The 25959-nt window shown below is 54.7% G+C and overlaps 1 protein-coding gene across 2 annotated transcripts in view; it reads right to left on the bottom strand.

Moving 5' to 3' along the window:
- The window catches only part of ADGRA2 (adhesion G protein-coupled receptor A2), a 46123-nt gene that overhangs the window by 7838 nt on the left and 12326 nt on the right, over nucleotides 1-25959 (bottom strand). The window contains exons 2-13 of one of the 2 annotated variants that reach the window (XM_021942203.2): nucleotides 21130-21201; nucleotides 7331-7402; nucleotides 6969-7040; nucleotides 6743-6814; nucleotides 6289-6452; nucleotides 5383-5596; nucleotides 4762-4926; nucleotides 2836-3034; nucleotides 2204-2353; nucleotides 1913-2074; nucleotides 622-846; nucleotides 253-469 (exon numbers count right to left, since the gene is read on the bottom strand). In XM_021942203.2, coding sequence (XP_021797895.2) covers nucleotides 253-469; nucleotides 622-846; nucleotides 1913-2074; nucleotides 2204-2353; nucleotides 2836-3034; nucleotides 4762-4926; nucleotides 5383-5596; nucleotides 6289-6452; nucleotides 6743-6814; nucleotides 6969-7040; nucleotides 7331-7402; nucleotides 21130-21201 — 1784 coding nt within the window. The remainder of the gene's footprint in view (nucleotides 1-252; nucleotides 470-621; nucleotides 847-1912; nucleotides 2075-2203; nucleotides 2354-2835; nucleotides 3035-4761; nucleotides 4927-5382; nucleotides 5597-6288; nucleotides 6453-6742; nucleotides 6815-6968; nucleotides 7041-7330; nucleotides 7403-21129; nucleotides 21202-25959) is intronic. The other variant, XM_031669481.1, reaches the window with a different exon arrangement.

The raw sequence follows: 25959 nt of genomic DNA, 5'->3' as shown, positions 1-25959 counted from the left end.
TCGTAGCCCTCTTGAAATTGAACAAATCTGGGATATAGAAGGCAATGTCTTCCTGAACTTTTCTCCTCCAAACCCTTTCTTTATGGGGTATCTCTGCCCTCTGCCCTGTTGGGAAAAGGTGAGGGCCGCAACATCCTGTCTCAGTTCCACTAGGGCACTGGGAGGCTGTGGGCCAGGGAAGGGCAGGATGAAGGGGTACAGGGCAGACACACGAGAGGCAACCTGGGCAGGGCAGGGAGTTCAGTCCCTTACTGGTTCCTGCGAAGATGACGGGGGTGGCCACGCCACGCCTCTTGCCAGGCCCAGCAGCTCCAGGGCGGGAGGCATTGCTGTGGCTGCGGAACAGGCGGCCATTTCGGAAGACGAGCAGTTGTAGGGTGCAGTCTGGAGGCACCGGGGGAGCCAGGGCAGCCGGAAGGGATGAGAACAGACTCGGTGGCAGCTGGATGGAGGCCAGGGCCACGCTGTTCTGGGGGGACATAGGAGCTCCTCAGAGACACCAGGACCCCCCAGAGCACTGATGTCTTGCAGCCCCCTCCTCCCACTCCTCTCACTGCCCCCACCAGGTACCTGCATCTGGGTGCCTCCCGTCTCCCACCCCCACCCTCCCCCAGCGCCCACCTTGATGTGGAAGGACGACAGAGAAACATTGGGCCTCCCGGTAGTGCAGCGGAAGCGGAGCTGCTGGTCAGCTGGGGGCTCGGGCTCAGGTCGGGGGTTCTGGCCAGGGCTTCCTGGCTGTGCGCCCGGCACCCCTCCCTCCCTCCTCTGGAAGGCTGTGCAGGTCAGGCCCACGTAGCTGTGCGGCTTGATGAGGTAGGCCTCCAATGCCACATTCCTCGCATTCTGGGGACAGGTACCTTGTCATCCCACCATTTGAGATGGTGGCCTTCTGCTTGGGACTGCACATTCCCTCTCAATGGACCTGCTCAGGCTGTAGTCCTCCCCTTCAATCCTCAGTCTTTTCAAAGCCACCTCTCTCTCTCTCTCTTTAAAGGAACAGGTTCTTACTGTGTCACCCAGGCTGGGGTGCAGTGTCACAACCATAGCTCACTGCAGCCTACAAATCCTGGGCTGAAGTGATCCTGCCACCTCAGCCTCCTGAGTATCTGGGACTACAGGCATGCTACCATGCCCATCTAATTAAAAACATTTTTTCTTTTAGAGATAGGGTTTCACCATGTTGCCCAGACTAGTCTCAAACTCCAGGCCTTAAGTGATCCTCCCACCTTGGCCCCCGGAGTAGCTGGGACCACAGGTGCATGCCAACACTCCTGGGTAATTTTTGTATTTTTTATAGAGACCAGGTCTCTCTTTGTTGCCCAGGCTTGTCTCCAACTCCTGGCCTCGGGAGATCCTCCCGCCTCGGCCTCCCAAAGTGCTGGGATTACAGTGGAGCCACTGCACCCAGCCTCTTGCTCACCTCTTAACTATGCCAGTTCCGTTGCCCGACTCAGCTGTAGAGCATGCTCCATGTCTCGCCCCTTTGCATCGCCCCAAGGGCCTAGCACAATATCTTGCACATGCAGGATGCTCTACTGTGGTTATCGGATTGGAGCCCTCGCCTTCTCTCAGGGAACTTCCATTACTCTTCACTCAATCCCGAGTGCTGTCTGTCCTGCCACCAAGCCCTGCTCCCATCCCTTCTAATCCTTTCACCCTTCCTCCTGCTTATTCCCGTCAGGCTGGCCCTTTGGCTCAGTTCCCCACCACGGAGTCTGGCATCACTTTTCCAGGGTCACTGGCCACCTCTCCTAAGCACTGCCCCTGACAACGTGGAAGTGAACCCCGCGGCTCAGAACTTTGTCACGTCTGCTGCTCTTGCTAGCTGGGGCACAGCAGGTGCACGCCTGAGAGGGAGCGCCTCCCTCCTCTGTATGCCAGGGTCACCCCCAACGCTGACCCCCATTACCACTGAGATGTGCTGGGCATGAGGACTGAGGGCGGCACCCCCAATGCGCTCCAGGGCGCCCACGATGCGGCTGCAGGCCTTGTCCTCGCGCTGGGCCAGCCACAGCAAGTGCTCATCCACCAGCATCAGGTTGCTGGCCATGTCCACCATCACCTCTACCAGCTGGGGGGACAGGGGAGTTGCTGAGGGCAGGGGCGGGGCTTGGGAGCCAGGGGCTGGAGTGAGAGACAGGCTTGAGCAAATGAGGGATGGGGGCATTTTGCGAGTTCCCGAGGTCCAGCTGAGTCTCACCTCTTTGATCTGGTCGACATAACCCAAAAATTTCTGGATCATCTGAGCCACATAGACTACATCCATCATGTCTGAAAAGCTGGCAGCCTCAGCTGTGTACACGCGCAGCTGATGAGCCAGCGTCAGCGCATTGGAAGCATTGATGGGCATCTGGAGATTGGGGGAAGACAGAGGATCATCCTGCCTGTTCCTTCTGTCCCTGAACTGCCCCTGGGGACCCTCTGCTCTGTACCAGTGCTCAGTGCCTGGGGACAGGAGTCCAGCCTACTTGCTGGGTCTCATCAAGCTAGGAGGGCCAAGGAGGCTGAGACCATCACTGCCCAAGGCCACCACTGCCAGCACCCCTGGTGTAAGGACAGTGGGACTCTGCTTTTGGTGTTGGTGAGTAAAGGGGCGTGAGGTGTCCGGATGGGGACAGAGGACTTGTGCCCTTCCCCACTGTGGCCTCTGTGTCTGAATCCCTCGGCAGAGGGTGGCTAGAGGAGAGGAACCGGCTCCTGGCTCTGCACAGGCAGGGACGAGAGGCACAGCCCAGCGGCCCAGAGACCAGGCTCCCCTTGCTCATTAGGTTGGCTTCTCCCTTCCCTGTGCCCCCGAAGCAGAGCTGGGGGGGTGCCCCAGCCCCTCCTCACCAGCACGAAGGTGTACAGCACCCTGGTGATGTCGTTGGTGTAGAGACAGTGGGAGTAGTCCCCAGGCTCCCAGCGGCCGGCACGGTCACACCGGCGGGAGGCTCGGGTGCCCGGGGCACCTCCGCCCAGGGGCACTGAAGTGAAGGGATACTGCAGGCAGGACTGGTAGGCTGTGATGCCAGCCAGAGTTCGGGGCCACCTGGGGGCAGAGGCAGGAAGTTGCCGATGAACCAGGCTTCTCAGAACAACAGCCCTTCTCCTGTCTTTAGAACTGTGAGGCCAGACTCCTGGGGGCCTTGGGGAGGGATCCAGGAGCGGGGTTCAGATCAGCCTTCCAGGGGTTCCCAAGTTCCACTCTCTTTGTTCTGACTGGGCTGTCTCAGGTGATAGGGGGCTGGACTTTAGAGTTCTGAGTTTAAATTCAAGTTCTGCCACTTATTTGCTATGGCTTAAGGCAAGGCATTTATCCTTTCTCGGAGTCAATGTTCTCAGCTGTACAGTGGGGAGAATAATAGCTTCCCTGCATAACAGAGAGGGTCACTGGGATCTTAAAAGGTGATACTCTTGGCCGGGCGCGGTGGCTCAAGCCTGTAATCCGAGCACTTTGGGAGGCCGAGACGGGCAGATTACGAGGTCAGGAGATCAAGACCATCCTGGCTAACACGGTGAAACCCCGTCTCTACCAAAAAAGACAAAAAACTAGCCGGGCGAGGTGGCGGGCGCCTGTAGTCCCAGCTACCCGGGAGGCTGAGGCAGGAGAATGGCGGGAACCCGGGAGGCGGAGCTTGCAGTGAGCTGAGGTCTGGCCACTGCACTCCAGCCTGGGCGACAGAGCAAGACTCCGTCTCAAAAAAAAAAAAAAAGGTGATACTCTTTGTGGATGAGCTTTTGCAAACTCTGAATGTAAGGAGGCAAATAAAAGCCTTTTTGTGGCCAGGCACAGTGCTTGAGCCCAGGGGTTTGAGACCAGCCTGGGCAACAAAGTGAGACCTTATCTCTACAGAAAGTAACACAATAAACTAGGCATAGTGGCTGCGCCTGTAGTCCCAGCTCCTCAGGAGGCGGAGGTGGGAGGATCGCTTGAGCCCAGGAATTCGAGACTGCAGTGAGATACGATTGTGCCACTGCACCGGAGCCTGGATGAAAGAGCAAGACCCTGTCTAAAAAAAAGTCACAGTGGCTCAAGCCTGTAATCCCAGAACTTCGGGAGGCCAAGGCAGGTGGATCACTTGAGGCCAGGAGTTCGAGACCAGCCTGGCCAATATAGTGAAACCCCATCTCTACTGAAAATACAAAAATTAGCTGGGCGTGGTGGCACAGGCCTGAAACTCCAGCTACCGGGGAGGCTGAGGCAGCAAGATCATGCCATTGCACTTCAGTGTGAGACTCTGTCTCAAAAAAAAAAGTCTTTTTGTGCAGCACATCTCAGATGGTAATTCTGTTTGTTTGTTTTTGAGATTGAGTCTCGCTCTTGTCGCCCAGGCTGGAGTGCAATGGTGCAATCTCAGCTCACTGCAACCTCTGCCTCCCAGGTTCAAGGGATTCTCCTGCCTTAGGCTCCTGAGTAGTTGGAATTACAGGCGCCCACCACCATGCCTGGCTAGTTTTTGTACTTTTTGGTAGAGACGGGGTTTTGCCATGTTAGTCAGGCTGGTCTCCTGACCTCAGGTGATCCGCCTGCCTTGGCCTCCCAAAGTGCTGGGATTGCAGGCATGAGCCACTGCGCCCCACCTCAGATGTAAGTTTATACATAAAGCCTATCTATTCGATAGCAAGGCTTCAGGCTGAATGACAAAAGGAAGACTTTTCTCCATCTTTAGGACCCAATGGAGACAGCGGATGGGGAAACTCTGGCCACCTGTGATGTCAGGTGCAAGGGTGGGGTTGTGGGCTGGGCAGCCCTCTACAGGGCGGAGCAGGCCAAACCTGAAGTCCCCGCGGTTGTTGGCGACACGCTCGGCCGGGCAGTAGGAGGCAGAGGTCTCCAGCACCACGATCTCCACCTTCTTGCTGGCGTTGCCCTGGGCCGTGGACACGGTGCACTCCCACTCGCCTGAGGCCCACACGCCGATGTGAGACAGTGTCAGCTCACTGCGGATGGCAGGCAGAGCTGGCTCGTGAGTCATCCTTGGGCCCAGCCATGTCGCCCTCCCTCAGCACCATCCTACGACACTAGCTGCAGGTCCTTTTTTCTTTGATGAAACAAGGGATGCAAGTACACACTCCTTTTATTCTGCTTGGCCTTATGATACTGTTTTTTTGAGCTTCGATTTCCCCCTCCTTATCATGGAGCCGATAATATCTCTCACAGATGGGAGCCACTCTATACAGTGTAAGAGCCCTAAAGAGATATCAAGTATCATCATTTTGTTCTATCAGATATTTATTTCTAGCCTCTATCCAGAACATTGATAACTTAGTCCAAGCTTTCCATAAATATGCATGCACATTCTCCCGGGAACACATCTGGGTGCAGCTGTTTTGTGGGGTACAGCAGGCCCCCCCATCCCCACGCTGAGGCCTGAGGAGGGGCAGAGCGGCTCCTACCTGGTGATGAAGGTGCAGTCGTGGATGAGGCTCTCGGCCAGGAGGATGCCCGCCTGCTCGTCACCCGCCACAGGGGCTCGGTTGTGGTACCAGCGGATGCGGGTGTCATTGCCCAGGTAGCTGGCAGAGCACTGGAAGGGCAGCCGATCCCCCTGGAACACCACTTGGCGTAGGGACGGGATGAGATGGTGTGTGTGCAGCTCCAGGGCCCCCTCTGTGGGAGGAGACACCAGGCGTGAGGCCCGAGTGCACACGCGTGTGAGGCTGCATGTGTGAGCGAGAGTCCAGCAGGATGGGGTGGGATGGGGCGGGGCCTTCAGCCTGTAGCCTGCTCCAGCTGGGAAGGAAAAGGGGTCAAGAGAAAGTCTCCAGGGATAAGGGTAAAGGGGAGGGACAGGCAGTTTTTGGACAAAGAATGCTCCTTTCTCGGTACACATGTTACCCCAAGAGGTGGGGCCAGATGAAAACATGAACAAGCAGCCCCAAGGGGGCTTAGAAAAGCTGATGGAAGACTGACCCCGAGACACTGCAGGAAAGGGGATGCCCTGGAGAACACGCCCAGCACACAGTCATAGGCGGAGTGGGGAGAATAACACCGGCCCCGCCTCACGGGGAGGGTCACTGGGATAGTAAATGTGATTCTTTTTGTGGGAGAGCTGTTGCAAACCAGTCATGAAAGAGAGCACAGAAAAGCCTTTTTGTGCTGGGCAGCACATCTCAGATAGTGATTTATACATAAAAATCAGGTATCCCTAAACGCCAGAGGAGGACTCAGTGCTGTGGTCTTTTGCAAACTGCAGTACAAAGGTAAAAATCTGTGGGTCTGAGGGAGGCTCGTGTCTGGGCCCTGGGTTGGTGGAGAGGCAGGGTCCCTGGTAGATGTGTAGTCGGGGGGGACTTGCTCACCGCAGCAGAGCTGGGCCTCCTGGAGGCTGCCCAGGGCCTGGGCATGCAGGGCACTGGGGTAAGCACAGAGTGTGCGCTCCGACAGCTGCAGGGAGCGATTCTGGGCCCAGGGCAGCAGCCAGCGCAGGCGGCAGTCGCAGGTCAGGAACTCGGTGCCCAAGTCCCTGCAGGGTAGGCAGAGGGGTCACAGAGCAGAGTAGAGGGGGCGTGGGCTCATGAATGGCCTGGGGCCCCAGGGAGGGACAAGGCTGGAGGGGTAGGAGGGGCAATCTCGGGTCTATGTGCGCCGTCTCTGCCCCGGGCCATCGCAGGAAGGTGATCATGGGGGCATTTCAGGCACTGTCTGCTGTGCCCACTCGTGAGGCCAGTCACAGTGGTCACGATGCTTATACATCCCTCCTGGGCAGAGGAAGGGACAGGGGTCTGGGTCCTTGCGCTAGGAAGAGATACTCACACAACCTTAAGGGCTGGCAGCTCATCAAAGACCCCAGGTTGCAGACTGGAGAAGATGTTTCCAGATACGTTTCTGCAGGAGACAGGGGACAACTGAGATGGGGTCTTAGGGTCTCCATGGGCTGGCGGAGGGGAGCAGGTGCGATGTGGAAGGGTTGGGGGCCACCTTTTACTTCCTATGTGCTTCCTCCTTCTCCTCCCTCCCCACTTCTCATCCCATCACTTACAGTCGGAGAAGCTTGGGGAGGCCCCGGAAGGTCTCGGAGGTGAGACAGCCAATCCGGTTGTTGGAGAGATCTCTAGAGAGACACAGGCAACCTCAGCGAGTAGGCCACGCGGCAGCACGCGGCAGCACGCGGGTCCACTTGTGAGGAACACATGGGTGGGGCCGGGGCTTGTGTGGGGGGCGGGATGAGAAAAGAGATGAGGTTGGGGCCAGGGCCGCAGCTGGACTGGAAATGGCGGCTCCTTGGACCCCAGCCAAGGCACCTGAGTGGAAAGGAGGGGCAGGTGTGGGTGGGTGAGAGGAAGGCGGTGGGCATGGAGCAGGAGGGGTGATTTTCTCCCTCGGGAGGGGCATGCCACTCACAAGCGCTTCAGTTCCCCCAGGCCCAGGAAGGCGCCCGGCTGCACTGTGCTGATGATGTTATTCCTCAGGTCCCTGCGGAGGCAAGCAGGCAAGCGCAGAGCCCTCACACCTCTCCCCGCTGGGGCCGCCTTGCTCCCCTCCCCGGGAAGGGTCCTCACTGCCACCGCGGTGCTGTTCCTGGGTTTCTCAGGGACTTGACTTCCTGCTAAACCTCTGCTCTCCTCAGCACTGGGTGGGAGGTGGGATTCAAGAACCACTCCCGATCAAGGCCATCCTGGCCAACATGGTGAAACCTCGTCTCTACTAAAAATACAAAAAAAAAAAAAAAGAAAAAGAAAAAATAAATGAGCCGGGTGTGGCAGTGCGCACCTGTAGTCCCAGCTACTCGGAAGGCTGAGGCAGGAGAATTGCTTCAATCTGGGAGGCAGAGGCTGCAGGGAGCCAAGATTGCACCACTGCACTCCAGCCTGGGCGACACCTGTAGTCCCAGCTACTCGGGAGGCTGGTCAGAACGGAAGGAGGACGAAGAAACCAAGAGATGGGATCAGAAGGGCCTCGGACGACACGGAGAACGCCCTGGATTGGGAGTTAGGAGGCCTCCTTTCCTACCCTGCCCCACCTCCGGGCTGCCCTGCAGGTCACCGGGGTTGCCCTGGGAAGCATTTGAAAATAGGTGTCATAGTCTTTTGTAAATTGCTATACAAAGGGAGAAGCTTCTTGAGCCTGGCCTTTGTGGGCAGGGGAGGGGGCGCATGGGAGGGTAGTGTTTTGTTTTGTTTTGATTTTGAGGCAGGGTCTCTCTGTCATCCAGGCTGGAGTACAGTGGTGTGATCATGGGCCATTGTAACCTCAAATTCCTGGGCCCAAGCCATCTTCCAACCTCTGCCTCCCAAGCAACTGGCACCACAGGTGTGCACCGCCACACTCTGCTAGTTAAAAAAATTTTTTTTTTTGTAGAGACAGGGTTCCACTATGTTACTCAGGCTGGTCTTGAACTCCTGGGCTCAAGTGATCCTCTCGCCTCAGCCTCCCAAAGTGCTGGGGTTACAGATGTGAGCCACCATGCTCGGCCAAGGGGGGTATTTTTTATGGCTATTTTATCCCTGCGCCCATCTCTGTCTGACAGGCGAGGAAACAGGTCAGGGGTGTAAGTCCTGTCCATCCTCCTCCTTCAGATGAGGAAGCCAGTGAGGTGATAGCTTGTTCAAGGTACTCAGTCTTGTCTTCTCCATGGGTCTCCGCAGGAGCCCGCAGTGCTGAGAGACAGGATAGAAGGGGGCTCTGACCCCCCAGGGATCCCAGGGGCCAAGCCTGGCCTGGAGGAGTGAGCTGCAGGTGAGTCCACAGGCTTGCAGCCCTGAGTCTGTGGCTCAAACTCCATGACGGCCATGGCACAACTCTCTGCCCCCTTCATCACCTGCCCCCGGGGCTGCAGGGACAGTGCTGAGGAGACAGTACCCACCCACAGGGGACCTGCCTGCCCTAACCCCAAACCTGCCAGGGCAGCCCCCTGGGCTTTTGGGCCAGGCAGGACCACAGAAGACCAAGGTGGGTGCCTGCTCAGTGGCCTTCTCCTTCACCCTGCACAGCCAGGGACAGGTGCCTGGAAGGCAGGGTGGGCGGGGCCAGTTGCCCACCTACTCAAAGGCCAGCCAGCTCTTTCCTGAGCTAAACCAGGACGGGCTTCAGGCCCCATAGAGCTCACGAGGCTCACAGCCCAGCCGGCCTCCCTGTCCTGGGTCTGAGATGGAGGCAGTGGCCTCTTGGCTCCCACCCAGTGGCAGGAGATTGTGAGGCAGCAGGCGAGGCTGGGTGGACCCCCGGAGCAGGCAAGGGTGAGGGACTCCTGTCTGAAGGTCTGTGGCGGGAAGACAGGAGATCCACAGAGATGTCTGGGGCCCACCTGCTTTCCCAGGCTCTGCCACCCCTCAGCCCAGATGGAGGAGGGGGTCAGGGGTTGGGGCTGAGGGGACTCTTGGCCCTGCCACCCCTCAGCCCAGACGGAGGAGGGGGTCAGGGGTAGGGGGCTGAGGAGGCTCTTGGCGCTGCCCACCACAGCCTCATCGATGTCTCTGGGCAGGAGGGGGTTAACCAAGCCGGCTACCCGCTGGGAGGAGAGGAAATGGGTGTTCTGGACGGGGAGATACTGTCCCACCAGGGGGCCTGTTTGTGCACTGAGGGACAGAAACACCGTGCACAGCCCTTCCCACGGCCAGGGGAGCCCTCACCCTTAGCTCCTTCCCACAAGAAGGACTTGAAGGACTCAGACGGCCTCCATGACCCCAAGTCCCTGGAGAAGGAAGGGAAGGGGCCACCAGAAGGGGCCAGTTCCCTAGAGGAGGGATGGCTTCCACGCTGGGGTGTGCTGGGAGGTGCCCCCAGTGGGGCGCATGTAGGGATTGTGCCAGGACACTGACCCTAGGCCCCTGGCCGAGGGAGAGGGATACAGGATAAGAATCCTGGCTGCCAAGGGGTGCCCCTCCGGCCCAGCCCCCACTGTTTGCCGCCAGACCCCATCCTCACCGCCGGCCCCACTCTGGGGCTGTCCCAGCATGTGCCCTCTGGCCCCTGTTGGGGTCTGGCCATTCTCAGGGCTCAGCCTCCCACCCCCACGTGGGGGACGGGCAGAGGGAAACACATTCCTCATTGTGTCACTTCCCTTCATGGGCTGCCAAGGGGCTTAGGCGCAGCCCCCCTTCCCTCCCCGCTCACTTGTGTTTATTCTCATTTCCTCCTTGGCCCCCCTTGAAAGCCCCCACCCGCCTGCCCCACTGATGCTCTGCAGATGGGAGCAAGGCGGCGCCCAGGCCCCAGCCCCTCTTCCTGCCCTCGATTTCCTGCAGCCCAGCCATGCTGGGGCCTTGGAGAGGGCACCTCCATCTCCACAGAGGGTGGGCATGCCTTCTCCCTTGCCTCGAGCCTGCCTGGGGAGGAGCCTCGGGGTGACCAAGGCAGGCCCCAGGAGTGCCCTTGGGAGCTGGCCTGTCTCGGCTCCCTGGGCTGGGCTCTAAGAGCCTGAAGGACCCATGGGAAACCGATGCTGCCTGGTCCCTCTGGGTAAGAAGCTGTGTCTTCCCTCGGGGCGGGAGAAATGCTACCACAAGACTTGGACATTTTTGGGACCTGCAAGGTTCCTATAGCTTGATTGTTTTGAGCCTTTCTTGCTTAGCACATCCCTTTGAAGATCTGTGAAGGCCATGAACTTCTACCCAAGAAAAACTCACTATACCCATTACTGTGCATACAATTTCCAGAGGGGCGTAGAGCCCGGGTTAAGAAGCCCCGGCTGGGTGTGGTGGCTCACGCCTGTAATCCCAGCACTTTGGGAGGCCGAGGTGGGCAGATCACCTGAGGTCAGGAGTTCGAGACCAGCCTGGCCAACATGGTGAAACCCCGTCTCTACTAAAAATTAAAAAATAAAAAATAAAAATTAGCCAGGTGTGGTGGCAGGCACCTGTAATTCCAGCTACACAGGAGGCTGAGGCAGGAGAATTGCCTGAACCTGGGAGGTGGAGGTTGCAGTGAGCTGAGATCTCGCCACTGCTGCACTCCAGCCTGGACGACAGAGTGAGACTCTTAAAGAAAAATGATAGAAGTCATTTGCTGGATGGTCTGATCTGATCCCTCCATTTCTCAGGTGAAGCTACAGTAGCTTGTGAAAGCATGCACAGATATGCTTCCACAGAGCCCTGTTCTTGGAACCTGGGAAAGACGCAGGGTGTTGATGGCACTTCCCCTCCCTGCTACCCACTGCTCCTTGACTCCAGGCCACCCCCTCCCTGTATCTCTGTCAATATGCAGGAGGAGGATTCCCCTGAGGCTGATGTGGAGGGAGGATTCCTGAGAGTAAATCATGCCCCATGCCCTTGTTGGGAACACAGAGGCTTTGGGAGCTGAGTGTGTAAGAGTGAGTTTGTGAGCAGAAGCAATGAAAGGAGGAGGGAATAACGGATGAATAAAAGTTCAGAAAAAGCAAAACGGGGTGAAATAGGAAACAAAGCAAAGATTGTTAAGTTGGACTTAATAACAACTTAAACATTTTACACCTTTGGCCAGGTGCGGTGGCTCATGCCTGTAATCCCAGTACTTTGGGAGGCTGAGGCAGGTGGATCACCTAAGGTCAGGAGTTCGAGACCAGCCTGGCTCACATGTTGAAACCCTGTCTTTACTAAAAATACAAAAAAATTAGCCTGGCATGGTGGCGGGAGCCTTGTAATCTCAGCTACTGAGGAGGCTGAGGCAGGAGAATCGCTTGAACCCGGGAGGTGGAGGTTACAGTGAGCCAAGATCACACCATTGCACTCCAGTCTGGGCAACAGGAGCAAAACTCCTCTCAAAAAAAAAAAAAAAAAAAAAAAAAAAAATTGCATCTTAAAGGATACCATCAAGAAAGTGAAAGAGAACACAGAATGAGGGAAAATATTTGCAAATCAGATCTGATAAGGGATGTCTATCTAGAATACATACAGGATTTGTACAACTCAATAGCAAAAAGACAAATAACCCAGTTGAAAAAAATGGGCAAAGGATCTGAATAGACATTTTATCCAAGAAGACACACAAATGGCCAATAAGCCCATGCAAAGATGCTCAACATCACCAGCAGTAAGGGAAATGCAAATCAAAGCCACTTTACACCTACTAAGACAGCTATAATAAGAAGGGATGTCTATCTAGAATGTATACAGGATGTGTGCAGACACTTTGGAAAACAGTTTCCCATTTGGGTTACCATATGACCCAGAAATTCCACTCCTAGGTATATATCCAAGAGAAATACACAAACATCCACACAATAACCCATAGCTGAATGCTCACAGCAGCATTGTGCATAGTGGCAAAAAGTAGAAACTGGCCACATGTGGTAGCTCAAGCCAGTAATCCCAGCACTTTGGGAGGCTAAGGCAGGAGGATCACTTGAGACCAGGAGTTCGAGACCAGCCTGAGCAACACAGTGAGACTCCTATCTCTACCAAAACAAATTGGCCAGGCATCGTAGTGCATGCCTGTAGTCCCAGCTACTCAGGAGGCTGAAGCAGGAGAATTGCTTGAGCCCAGGAAGTCAAGGCTGCAGTTAGCCATGATCATGCCACTGCACTCTAGCACTCTAGCCTAGGTGCCAGAGTGAGATCCTGTCTGTCAAAAAAAAAAAAAAAAAAGGCTGGGCGCGGTGGCTCACACATGTAATCCCAGCACTTTGGGAGGCCAAGGTGGGCGGATCACGAGGTCAGGAGTTGGAGACCAACATGGTGAAACCCCATCTCTACTAAAAAATACAAAAATTAGCTGGGCGTGGTGGTGCACGCCTGTAATCCCAGCTACTCAGGCGTCTGAGGCAGGAGAATCGCTTGAACTCGGGAGGAGGAGGTTGCAGCAAACTGAGATCGTGCTGCTGCACTTCAGACTGGGCAACAGAGTGAGACTCCATCTCAAAAAAAAAAGTAGTATTCACCCAAATAGTCAAGAGATGAAGGGATAAACAAAATGTGGTGTAGTCGTACAATGGAATATTATCTGGCCATTAAAAGGAATGAAGTACTGATACGTGCTATAACATGGGTGAACCCTGAAAGTACCATGCTGAAAGAATCGAGTTATGAAAGATCACCTATTGCATGATTTCATTTATCTAAAATGTCCAGAACAGGCAGATTTGGAGATCTATAGACAGAAAGCAGATTAGTGGTTGCTTGGGCCTGGGGAAGAGCGGGTGGAGGAATAAGGAGTGACTGTTAATGATTCAAGGTTTCTTTTGTGGATGATGAAAATGTTCTAAAATTAGATTATGGTGATTACACAATTCTGTAAAATATACTAGAAACCACTGGATTGCACACTTTTTTTTAAACGGGTGAACTTTTATGGCACATAAATTATATCTCACTAGAGCCATTAAAGAGCATGTGAGTTTTTATGACCGTGTCTGTGTGTGTGTGTGTGTGTGTGTGTGTGTGCGTGCACGCCCACATACAGGCAGGGTGGGGTGGTAGAGAGTCAGCTCCCTCTGGCCCTCACAGACCTCCCTGCTTGTGGGTTTGAAAACCAAATTATAGGTTTGGAGGCCACAAAGCAGCCTTCCTTGGGCCTACAAGATTTCCAGGGTTCACTAGAAAGTGGGGGCTGGCTGAGAAGTGGGCCAGGACACCCTGCAGGTATAGAAGTGTCTAGGGGAGGAAGGGAGAGGTTCTAGTCCCATCCTCCAGGTCCCTCTTGTCTCTGATCCAATCCACAGGTTATTTATTGAGCACGTACCCCATGCCAGGCACGGGGGCTACTATGGCCAACAAGCGGGCTGTCCCTGAACCTATCAGCCTCCCCTCCTGGGCCTCAGTGGTGCCGGAGTCCGGGCAGCTTCTCTGCGGCATTCCTCCCCGGTGTTGTTGGGGACGGGAAGGGGGGGAGGGACAGAGCCCGGCAGCCTTACCCTTGGCCCCGCCCATAGATTAATGGAAGCCACCTGGCGTGGGGCGAGCCGCACTCCACCCCCAGGCCCCCACTTTCGTTCGTTCCCATGAGCATCTGCTTCTAATGAGCGCCTCAGCACCCCTGCATACCAGCCCCCGGGGCTCATTAATCTCATTAAGTAATGACAAATCATCCCAGGGCTGACCGGGCTCCCCTCCCCAGCCTCTTTCCTTTAGCCATGCTATGGTGGCTAAAGGAAAGCCACCTTTAGCACAAGGCTTGTGCTTGTTGCACAAGCCTCTGGGGGCCGGTGTCCACACTGACCCACACGCTGGCAGGCATGCAGTCTCACTCCCTTGGCTCTCTTGGGGCTGTCTGCCCTGGGGCCGGCTTGGTCCCTGGTCTAGAGGCATCTTACTGTGACTGACACCCTCAGTCCAGAAAAGTCTTCCTGCGGCCTGCTCCCCATTGCATGTGCTTGGTGGGGGATCCCGGGGAATGAATCACCAGCTGTACTTGGAGCACGTATATTTTTCAGCTACACAATTGCCTGCTCAAGGCCGGGAACTCTAGGCAAATCTATGCAAATGACAGGCAGCCAGGGTAACATCTAGCAACTGGGAACTCTGCAGAGGGGAAGAGAACTGCCTGCCATGTACTGGAAGCCTGTGCTGCCGTGTGTTCTGTGTAAGGAACTCCTCCTCTGTTCCTGTAACAACTCCTCATAGCCCCATTTTCCAGGTGAGCAACCCGGGGCTGGGAGAGGCACTGGAAGGTAAAAGAAGGAGGGATGATTCCACTCCAAGCCGCTTTTCACACCAAATGGAGTCCAGTGCTCTTTCATCAGCTCCTCTCTGCCCGAAAATTCTTTCCTTTAAGAAACAGGCTTGGCCGTGCTGGAGGGTGGTGGGAGAGAGAGAGGGCCCAGAGGTGCAAGGCGGGGCTTCTGTACACTCCCTGGGTGGCCCAGGAGGTGTTTCTGCAGGGCTCTGTTTCCTGTCTTTTTTTCTTTTGGAGACGGAGTCTCACTCTGTTGCCCAGGCTGGAGTGTAGTGGTATGATCTCGGGCTCACTGCAACCTCCGCTCCCAGATTCAAGTGAGTCTCCTGCCTCAGCCTCCCAAGTAGCTGGAGTTACAGGCACTCGCCACCACGCCCTGCTAATTTTTTGTATTTTTAATACAGATGGGGTTTCACCGTGTTAACCAGGAGTGTCTCGATCTCCTGACCTCATGATCCACCTGCCTTGGCCTCCCAAAGTGTTGGGATTACAGGCATGAGCCACCGTGCCCAGCTCAGGTCTTCCTGTCTGTCCTACCTGGCTGATAAAGGTGTGTGCCCCCCATCTCCACCCCTACCCCCAACCTCTCTGGACCCAAGTCCTCCATACGATCATGTCTGACACATTCCCACTGGGCATCCGCTCTGTGGCCCCTTCCTTGCCCACCCTGCCCACGCTGGCCTCAGGATCCTGCATTGCAAAATGGACACCACACAGATCTACTCCCAGCTCCTGTCTAACAAGGTGACCCCCTCACATACACACAGCCCATTTGCAAAGGCCCAAGGGGATCTCAGCCAAGGAAGCCATGCAGGCACATTCTGCAACAGCCTGGACCTTCTGTTTCAGTTGACAGACTGGGCCCCAACCCTCCCACGGGACGTGCTGCTCATAGACTGTGGGATGTTAAGTTGCCATGGCCTCAGCCGCCCAAGCCTAGACATCTGAGTTTGACAGGACAGAGGGATCAGTGTTTCCTGAGCACCAACTACATGCCAGCCTGCAGAGTTTTATTCCTGATGAATAGGCCCTCAGTCTAGGGGTCATCTTGCCCACTGGCACCTAACCCTGGATGAGCATGAGAATTGCCTGTATAGCGTGTAAAAAATTCCCAGGCCCCATGGGACAGATGAATTAGAATCTCCAGGAGGGAGGCCCAGCATCTATATTACCCAAGGGCCCTCTCCTTCTGGGGGATAGTGGTTGTGATGGTTAGTTTTGTGTCAACTTGGCCAAGGCTATAATACCCAGTGGTTTAATCATACATGAATCTAGATGTCACTGTGCAGGTATTTTGTAGATGTGGTTGACATCTTCCATCAGCTGACCTCATATGAAGGAGATGCTCCTGTATGATGTGGGTGGGCCTCATCCAATCAGCTGAAGGCCTTAAGAGCAGACACTGAGGCTTCCTAGAGAAGAAATTCTGCCCCAAGACTGTAGTGTCTGCTCCTGCCTGACTTCTCAGACTGCTGGCCTGCCCTACTGATTTGGGGTCTGCCAGCCCCCATAACCATGTCAATCAATTCCTTTTTTAAAAAATGTCTTCGTGGCCAGATGCGGAGGCTCATGCCTGTAATTCCAGCACTTTGGGAGGCAGGCGGATCACTTGAGGTCAGGAGTTCGAGACCAGCCTGGCCAACATGGTGAAACCCCGGCTACTAAAAATACAAAAATTAGCCAGGTGTGGTGGCACGTGCCTGTAATCCCAGCTACTTGGGAGTCTGAGGCAGGAGAATTGCTTGAACCTGGGAGGTGGAGGTTGCAGTGAGCCAAGATCATGCCACTGCACTCCAGACTGGGCAACAGAGCGAGACTCTGTCTCAAAAAAGAAAAAGGCCAGGTGCGGTGGCTCACACCTGTAATCCCAGCACTTTGGAAGTCCGAGGTGGGCGGATCACAAGGTCAAGAGATTGAGACCATCCTCATCCTAGCCAACATGGTGAAACACTGTCTCTACTAAATACAAAATACAAAAATTAGCTGGGCGTGGTGGCACGTGCCTGTAGTCCCAGCTACTTGGGAGGCTGAGGCAGGAGAATCGCTTAAACCTGGGAGATGGAGGTTGCACTGAGCCAAGATCATGCCACTGTACTCCAGCCTGGTGACAGAGTGAGACTCCATCTCAAAAAAAAAAAAAAAAAAAAAGAAGTATTTGTATATATAAATACAGCAGTGATCAGTGACCATGTTGGAGACCCTGAGCTCCTCCAGCCCTGAACAAGCACCATCCCTGTCCTGCTGCCCACGGTGCACCCTTCTGCCTAGATGGCCCCTCCTCTGGAAAGCCTGGCCCTGTCACTGGGTTCTGTGATCATCTTCTCCCTATGGGCGCTGTGGGTGTCCCACACACATCCAAGGATCATAGAATTTTAGATCCATAATGCACATCCCGAATCACCCCGTCTACCCCAGCTCTTCTGACAATGAGGAATCGAAGGCCACCCCGGTGGCCACCCCGGCATCACACCCTACTTGTCTCCTGCCACATCCCCCTGGCTCGCTCTGCCAGCTCACACTGCCCTTCTGTTTCTCAGACTACCCAGGCATTCCCTGAACCCAGGAGTCTTGGCAATGCCTGCTCTCTTCATCCTTCCTGAGAGCTCCAGGCTTCCTTTCTCGTCCCTTCAGGTCTCAGGCCCAGGCATGTCATCAGCAAGGCCTTCCTGACCTCACTACATAAAATAGCACCCCTGGCCCTCTGGCTTTCTCTCCTCCTTACCCTGCCAGTTTTTCTCTGCTGCATTTCGGCCTCCAGACATACCACACATCTATTTGCTATTTTCTGGGTCCTATCAGTAGAGGTAAGGGCCAGGAGGGCAGGCACCTGGTCTCCTGTGCTCACTCCCAATGCCTAGAACAGAGCCTGGTACATAGAAGGGCTCAGTGAGCACCTACAGAATGAATGGATGGGGTGACTAGCACAGAGCAGGAGCTGGGACTCAGCGTTTAGAATTCCCATTCTAGCGCTGCTCCTACATCGCACGACTTGGCATCAAGCCAGATGCCGCCCCTCGTGAGCTGCTGTTGCCCTCGTTCTTCTGATTGCCTGCCATGCTCAGGGTGTACTTGCTATGCAGCCTCTGGAGCCTTGGTGCTGGAGAAGGACAGGCCACCTTTTCATCTTCATCAGAAAAATGTGCTCTCATAAGACTGAAGGATGAGGAGACAGGAGCAAGGCTGAAGAAGGGGAGATGTCAGTGAGCCCACCAGGGGCTCTGAACAGCACCTTCTTGCTTGTGCTAAGGAGGAGGAGGAAGAGCCACTGCGGGAGGTGCCAGCCTGGGAGGGGCAGGGCAGGGGCTGAAGAGGCCACTGAGGCTTGCCTTCCTCCAAAGACCCCTGGAAGGACATCTGGTTTCCTGTGACTCAGCCCTCCAAGACCAAGCCTGGGCTAAGCAGAGGATGCAGAGCTCTCGAATGCTTAGCCACTTTCCCTCTTTGTTGACACCCAAGAGAACTTTTATTTTTATTTATTTATTTATTTAGAGACGGAGTCTTGCTCTGTCGCCCAGGCTGGAGTACAATGGCACAATCTCAGCTCACTGCAACCTCTGCCTCCCAGGTTCAAGCAATTCTCCCTGCCTCAGCCTCCTGAATAGCTGGGATTATAGGCACCCACCACCACGCCTGGCTAATTTTTGTATTTTTAGTAGAGAGAGGGCTTCACCATGTTGGCCAGGCTGGTCTCGAACTCCTGACCTCAGGTGATCCGCTGGCCTCGGCCTCCCAAAGTGCTGGAATTACAGGTGTGAGCCACCACGCCTGACCTATTTATTTATTTATTTAGAGAGACAGAGTCTCACTCTTTCGCCCAAGCTGGAGTGCAGTGGCACAATTATGGCTCACTGCAGCCTCAACTTCCCCAGCTCAAGCGATTCCCACCTCAGCCTCCCGAGTAGCTGGAACTACTGGTGCGTACCACCATGCCTGACTAATTAAAAAATTTTTTTTTCCTAGAGACCAGGTCTCATTATGTTGCCCAGACTGGTTTTGAGCTCCTGAGCTCAAGCAATCTGCCTGCCTCCCACAGCTTTGGAATTACTGGCATGAGCCACCATGCCTGGCACCAAGGAGACTTTTAGGTAGCAGCTTGGTGGCAGCCCTTTCTCTGCATCAGGACCACTGTCTGTGAGCCACAGAGAAGATGGTCAGAGGGACCTGGGCATGGAGCCGTGTGCGACTCCACTCACTGTCACCATCCCAGGTCCCCTGCTATCCCCAGCTTGTCCCAGATTGGTAGACAGCCTGCTCTGCCTTTCTGCCCAAATATGGGATTTGTGCCTTCCCACTCCCAGGAGCCCAGCCAGGCCATCACTCTTTCCTCACAGCTTCAGGGGTTCGGGGCCAGAGGCTTTCCCTTCCACAGTGGAATGGGTGTCATGGAGGCTCCATCACGAGACTGCTGTCATGGTGAGAGATCTCAATACCATGTCACATTCATACTGTGTCTCCATTACCTGTGAACACTTCTTTGGACTTTGCTGACACCTCCTTTGAACTTGACAGGAGCCCTAATCTATGTGTGTGTGTGTGTTTTGCTTTTTTTTGAGACAGAGTCTTGCTTGGTCGCCCAGGCTGGAGTGCAGTGGTACGATCTCGGCTCACTGCAACCTCCACCTCCCGGGTTCAAGCGATTCTTCTGCCTCAGCCTCCTGAGCAGCTGGGACTACAGGCACGCACCACCATGCCCAGCTAATTTTTGTATTTTTAGTAGAGACGGGGTTTTACCATGTTGGCCAGGCTGGTCTCAAACTCCTGACCTCATGATCCGCCCACTTCGGCCTCCCAAAGTACTGGGATTACGGGTATGAGCCACCGTGCCCAGCCGTGTATGTGTGTGTGTGTGTGTGTGTGTGTGTGTGTGTGTTTGAGATGGAGTCTCGCTGTGTCACCCAGGCTGGTGTGTGTGTGTGTGTGTGTGTGTGTGTGTGTGAGATGGAGTCTCGCTGTGTCACCCAGGCTGGTGTGTGTGTGTGTGTGTGTGTGTGTGTGTGTTTGAGATGGAGTCTCGCTGTGTCACCCAGGCTGGAGTGCAGTGGTGCAATCTCAGCTTACTGCAACCTTGGCTTCCCAGGTTCAAGAGATTCTGATGCCTCAGCCCTCCGAGTAGCTGGGATTATAGGCATGCAGCACCATGCCCAGCTAGTTTTTGTATTTTTAGTAGAGGCGGGGTTTCACCATGTTGGCCAGGCTGGTCTCGAACTCCTGGCCTCAAATGATCCACCCACCTCGGCCTCCCAAAGTGCTGGGATTACAGGTGTGAGCCACTGCGCCTAGCCTGAGTGTGTGTGCTTTTAAGAGACAGGGCCTTACTCTGTTACCCAGGCTGGAGTGCAGTGGCACAATCATAGCTCAACCCCACTCCTACTGTAGTCTTGAACCCCTGGGCTCAAGCTGTCCTCCAGCCTCGGCCTCCCAAAAGTGCTGGGATTTACAGAACCACCACGCCCAGCCCCCAATATACTTAATTCTAATATACATAGCATTGTTTGTGGTATCCCCTGGACTGCAATCGCCTGGGCTCTTTTTGAGTAGGCGTCACACCTCACTCTTTTGTGTCTCCCACTGCACTGACCCAAAGCTTTTGGGCAAAATGGTGCTACAGGGGCCAAGGGCCCTCCCTGTCGGAGAAACTAGGAAAGCCTAGCAGGATGGGAGCAGAGATGGGAGAGGGGATGGGGCCATGAGAGAGAAAGCAAGAGTCAGGCTCTAGGAAAGGTGGGAGGCCCAGGCTTCCTCTTTGGAGGGGCAAGGACCCAGAGCTGTGGTCCAGGCTGTGGTCCCTGGAGTGTACCAATGGAGCAGGGAACTTAGACAAAGGGTGGTTCCATTCTCGAGTCTGGCAGCTTCAGTGACTAGCCCGAGTGGCTGAGTGAGGTCTCCCACCCAGAGCTTACCCTACCTCTCCACCAGCTCCCCATGCGGAGAGGGCAGGCCTTCTGTGTCCCCCCATTTCCCTAACAACTCACAGCCACCAGCTCCTCCTTGATAACCCTCTTCCCCACTCTGGCCCCACCAGACACAAGGGCCCCAGCTCTGGGAATGAGGTTCCAGCCGGCTAGCAGGGCCCTGGCAGCCCCAGGGCCAAGGCCAGCCTGAAGGCTGCTGCTGCCCAGGCGGCTCTGAACCAGGGTTGGGTGGGCTGGAGTGGGGGAGAGGCTTGGAAAGGATCAGCCTTCCCCACCCTCAGCCCCCTTGGGGCTTTGTTTGTTGATTTGTTTGTAGGAAAGGCGGAAAAGGGCCGCAGTCAGTCGCTTTAAGCCGCCTTCAGCCCTTTTATGCTGGGCCCCCAGCTGGGAGGGGGAGGCCAGCTGAGGGCTCGGCCCTCACAGCTTATTGCTCATTAAAGAGCGTTAATGAGCTTCTCAGAGCCCCACCCCTCTTCTCTCGCCCTGTCGGGCAGAGGAGCTGGCCTCTCGTTCCATACCAGCCTCTCTGGCTTCCCCTTGTTGGCCAAGCCCTGGGCAGGGTCCCATTGGGTCGAACTCCCGTCCCTCCTCGGCCGGCAGGTTCTAAAGTCACTCAGTGACCAGCGTTCCTCCTCCTCCCCGGGGTGACCCCTTGCCGTCATGGCCAGCCCGCTCCTCCGCCCCACCTTCCCCAGCACTTACAGCTTCTCCAGCAGCGACAGTCCCAAGAAGGAGCCATTGCGGAGCCCCGTGATCTTGTTGTTGCTTAAGAGCCTGAAGGGACAGAGAGAACACAGACAGGAGAAGGTGCTGTTACGTGCTGGGCATCCGCTTTCACCACTGGTGGGGCCAGCCTGCATCTGTGTCAACGGCGCCCCCTGGAGTTGTGCGAGGCAGCAGCCCCACCCTCTACTCCCGGAGATTATAGGGAGAAGCCAGCCAACGGTCCACCTAGCCCCAAGTCAGACCTTTCTGCCCTGAGTCTCCCCCAAGCCGGGCTCCGACGTGGGGCTCTGTGTGCAAGTGGGAGGTGGGCTGAGCAGGTGGAGGTGATGCTGTGATGCCCCGTTTCCATTCTGGAACCACAGGGTTGACCCTCAGTGCCCCGTCATGCCCTTCACAGTTTTATCTTTGCTCAAGCCCTTCACCCAATATCCCAAGAAGAGTGGTGGGGAGAATGGCTTGAACGGGGCCAGGATGCCCAGCAGGTCTGGAGGCAGGCGGGAGCTGCCTTTCCTCAGAGCTTTGCGCACTCTTACCTGTGAGCTGAGGACCTCACAGGCCCCCATCTCAGAGGGCCTGCGTGCACAATGGCCGCACCCTGGCCTCCCAATCCTTCTGAAGCCTTGGCAGAAAGCTGATGGAGCCCCGAGTGTAGGGGAAGCCAGGCCTCAGCCTCAGTCACTGTGCCCTCCGGGTTCCATTTATTTATTCGTTTGTATTTAGGGGAGGAGGAAAGGGGCCCCAAGCGACTGAGAGAGACCGAATGTGTCATCTCCGCCCACCCACTCAGCCTTTCTCTGCCAAGCTCCCTGCTGGGAGGAGGGAGATCCAGGCCAGCCAAAGGGCTCATCCCCCAGTTAATTGCTTATTAGAAAGCTTTAATGAGCCTCTCCGCCCAAACTCTTGCCTGCCCTGGGCTGAGGCAAAGGGTCTCCCTTCTTTGGTCTTAAGGGTAGAGAACTGACCTGGGAAGGCCGGAGGTGCAGGCCCTGGGCATTTCCTTGAGCGAGCAGCCTCCAAGCTGGACTGGAAGGGAGAGGGAAGTGGGAAGGAACAAGCCCCAAGAGGAGCTGGCAAAGAGATGAGCCTCGAAGCTTCCTAGAAGTGGTGGGTGAACAGATCAGGGGCAGTGGGGAGACCCCTGATGGCTGACATTCCAGCTGCTCCATCTTCCATTGGTTTGTGGAGAAGACAGTGGCCAGGATGGAGGGAAGCATGGAAAAGTGTGGAAGGGGCTTTCTAGGGCCATGGGAGGGGTGGAGACCTCATCTCCTTCCTTCCTTCTCCCCACTCCATAGATCCCTCCCACCCATCCAGTGCCTGCCTAATGGTCCCTCCAATGGTGACATTTCCTGGTGGGAAGTGATAGGTAGCGGGGTAGGTTGGCGGGGTTTCCAAAATGCTTACACACACACAAACACACACACAGATGCACAATGTTGATATGTCAAAAAGTACATCACAGTATTCATTACGGGATATTAGACCTTCTACTAACTCATTTTATTATTGTATTTATTATTCTCATTTTACGGGTTAGGATAGTTTTATTTTCACTTCATACATGGGGTGTTCGTGGTAATCATAATCTTGACCATTCTTAGGGCCTCTAAGAGGCCTTTAAAGATCTCATCAGGCGCTGGTGGGGCTGGGGTGGCCTCTGAGCGGTGACAGGCTCTTTAAAAAATTTAAAAAAAACTTTTTTAGAGACGCGGTCTTGCTCTGTCACCCAGGCTAGAGTGCAGTGGCACAGTTAGAGCTCACTGCAGCCTCACTCCTGGGCTCAAGGGATCTTCCTGCCTCTGCCTGAGTAGCTGGGACTACAGGTGTGAGCCATTATGCCTGGCAGATAACAGGCTCTGACTTTAAAGTCAAAGCCTGCCTCACTCCACCCCCAGTTCATGCCCTTCCTATACCCTAGAGTTTACATTAAATGTTGGACAAGGGGCTGGGTGCAGTGGCTCATATCTGTAACCCAGCACTTTGGGAGGCTGAGATGGGCAGATCACTTGAGGCCAGGAGTTCAAGACCAGCCTGGGCAACATAGTGAAACTCTGTCTCTACAAAATAAATAAATAAATAAAAATAAAAAAAATTAGTTGGGCCTGGTGGCATGGTACCTATAGTCCCAGCTACTCAGGGGCCTAAGGGAGGAGGATTGTATTGCTTGAGCCCAGGAGTTCGAGGCTGCAGTGAGCTATGATGGCACCATTGAACTACAGCCTGGACAACAGAGTGAGACCCAGTCTCAAAAAAAATAAAATAAAATAAAAATTCTGCAACTCCCAATCCTCAATATTAAAACCTGAGATCTCAATTTGAGAGCTCTGCCCAGCCTGGGGCAGAGGTGGTGTTGGTGGGGGTGGTTCCTCACATTTTCCCAACTCTTTAGCCTTTAACCCACTTCAAATACCCCAGATTCTTTAACAGAGAGCTGACAACAACAACAACAACAACAACAACAAACTATTGCAAGTGCATGTCATTTTCAGTTTTCTTTTTTCTTTTTCTTTTTTTTTCTGAAACAGAGTCTCGCTCTGTGGCCCAGACTGGAGTGCAATGGCGCGATCTCGGCTCACTGCAATCTCCGCCTCCTGGGTTCAAGTGATTCTCCTGCCTCAGCCTCGAGAGTAGCTGGGATTACAGGTGCCCATCACCATGCTTGGCTAATTTTTGTATTTTTAGTAGAAACAGGGTTTCACCATGTTGGCCAGGCTGGTCTCGAACTCCTGACCTCAGGTGATCCGCCTGCCTCGGCCTCCCAGAGTGCTGGAATTACAGGTATGAGCCACTGCGCCCGGCCCATTTTAAATTTTCTAGTAGCCACATTTAAAAAGTTTAAAAGTTGGACGGTGCGGTGGACTCACGGCTATAATCCCAGCACTCTGGGAGGCTGAGGTGGACAGATCACCTGAGGTCAGGAGTTTGAGACCAGCCTGGCCAACATGGCGAAACCCCGTCTCTACTAAAAATACAAAATTAGCTGGGCGTGGTGGCGCATGCCTGTAATCCCAGCTACTCGGTAGGCTGAGGCAGGAAAATCACTTGAATCTGGGAGGCGGAGGTTGCAATGAGCCGAGATTGCACCATTGCACTCCAGCCTGGGCAACAAGAGCGAAACTCTGTCACAAAAAAAAAAAAAAAAAAGTTGGTTGGGCGCAATGGCTTACATCTGTAATCCCAGCACTTTGGGAGGCTGAGGCAGGCAGATCACCTGAGGTCAGGAGTTCAAGACCAGCCTGGCCAACATGGTGAAACCCCATCTGTATTAAAAATACAAAAAACTTAGCCAAGTGTGGTGGCACATGCCTGTAATCCCAGCTACTTGGGAGGCTGAGGCAGGAGAATCTCTTGAACCCAAGAGGCGGAGGTTGCAGTGAGCCAAGAACGTGCTATTGCACTCTAGCCTGGGTGACGAGAGTGAAATTCCGTCTCAAACAACAACAACAATAACAACAAAACAAACAAACAAAAACACACACACACACAGTATGAAAGTTCTTTTTTTTTTTTGAGACGGAGTCTTGCTCTGTCGCCCAGGCTGGAGCGCAGTGGCATGATCTCAGCTCACTGCAAGCTCCGCCTCCCGGGTTCACGCCATTCTCCTCCCTCAGCCTCTTGAGTAGCTGGGGCTACAGACGCCCGCCACCACACCCGGCTAATTTTTTTGTGTTTTTTAGTAGAGATGGGGTTTCACCGTGTTAGCCAGGATGGTCTCGATCTCCTGACCTCGTGATCCACCCACCTTGGCCTCCCAAAGTGCTGGTATTACAGGCATGAGCCACTGAGTCCGGCCTAAAAGTTCATTTTGAGAATATATGTTATTTAGGCCTGGTGCAGTGGCTCATGCTTGTAATCCCAGTGCTTTGAAAGGCTGAGGCAGGAGAATTGCTTGAAGCCAGGGGTTCAAGACCAGTCTGGGCAACATAGCAAGACCCTATCTCTATAAAAAATATTTTAAAAAGTAGTCAGACGTGGTGGCCTGCCTGTAGTCCTAGCTACTTGGGAAGATGAGGGAAGAGGATCGCTTAAACCCAGGAGTTTGAGGCTGCAGTGAGCTGTGATTACACCACTGCACTCCAGCCTGAGTTCTTTCCTTCTTTCTTTCTTTCTTTTTTTTTTTTTGAGAGAGTCTTGCTCTGTCGCCAGGCTGGAGTGCAGTGGTGCGCTCTCAGCTCACTACAACCTCCTCCACCTGGGTTCAAGCGATTCTCCTGCCGCCACCTCCCAAGTAGCTGGGACTACAGGTGCACTCCACCACGCCCAGCTAATTTTTGTATTTTCATTTCAATATATAATCAATATAAAATTATTAATGAGATACTTTCGTTTTGATTTTGGTAGACAGTCTCAGGACTCTGGAATGTCCTACTACTCTATTCTCTGCCAACACATCTCAATTCAGACCAGCTGCGGGCCAAGTGCACTCGTGTCCGACTGCAGGGCGGAAGCACAACGACAGATCGACAGATCGGGACCTGCCCCAGAGGAGAGCAAGGAAGAGCCTCTGGCCCTGAATATCTTATCTCTGGGACCGGCTCCCATCCTTCCCGAGGCTGCCCTGAGCCCAGACTTCATGCAGGTTGGGTCTCTCTCTCTCTCTCTTCCCTCCACCCCACCCTTCTCTCTCTGAGGCAGCCTCTGTGTGTGCTGGGAGGCAAGGGCTGGGTTGAGTTGGGGGGCAGCTGCAACCCACGCTTCCGGTTTGGCTAGCCCAGCACCAACTGCAGCCCTGAAAGTCTTGAAATGAGGTATTTTCTTGCTGCAGAGAACATGGTCCTGATGCCCCACCCTCTGACCCACTCGCAG

Source organism: Papio anubis, chromosome 8 (assembly GCF_008728515.1).
Source record: "Papio anubis isolate 15944 chromosome 8, Panubis1.0, whole genome shotgun sequence".
In the NCBI taxonomy this organism is placed as follows: domain Eukaryota; kingdom Metazoa; phylum Chordata; class Mammalia; order Primates; family Cercopithecidae; genus Papio; species Papio anubis.
Note: the sequence above shows the minus strand (reverse complement) of the source record. Positions and strands in the feature narration are given on the sequence as shown.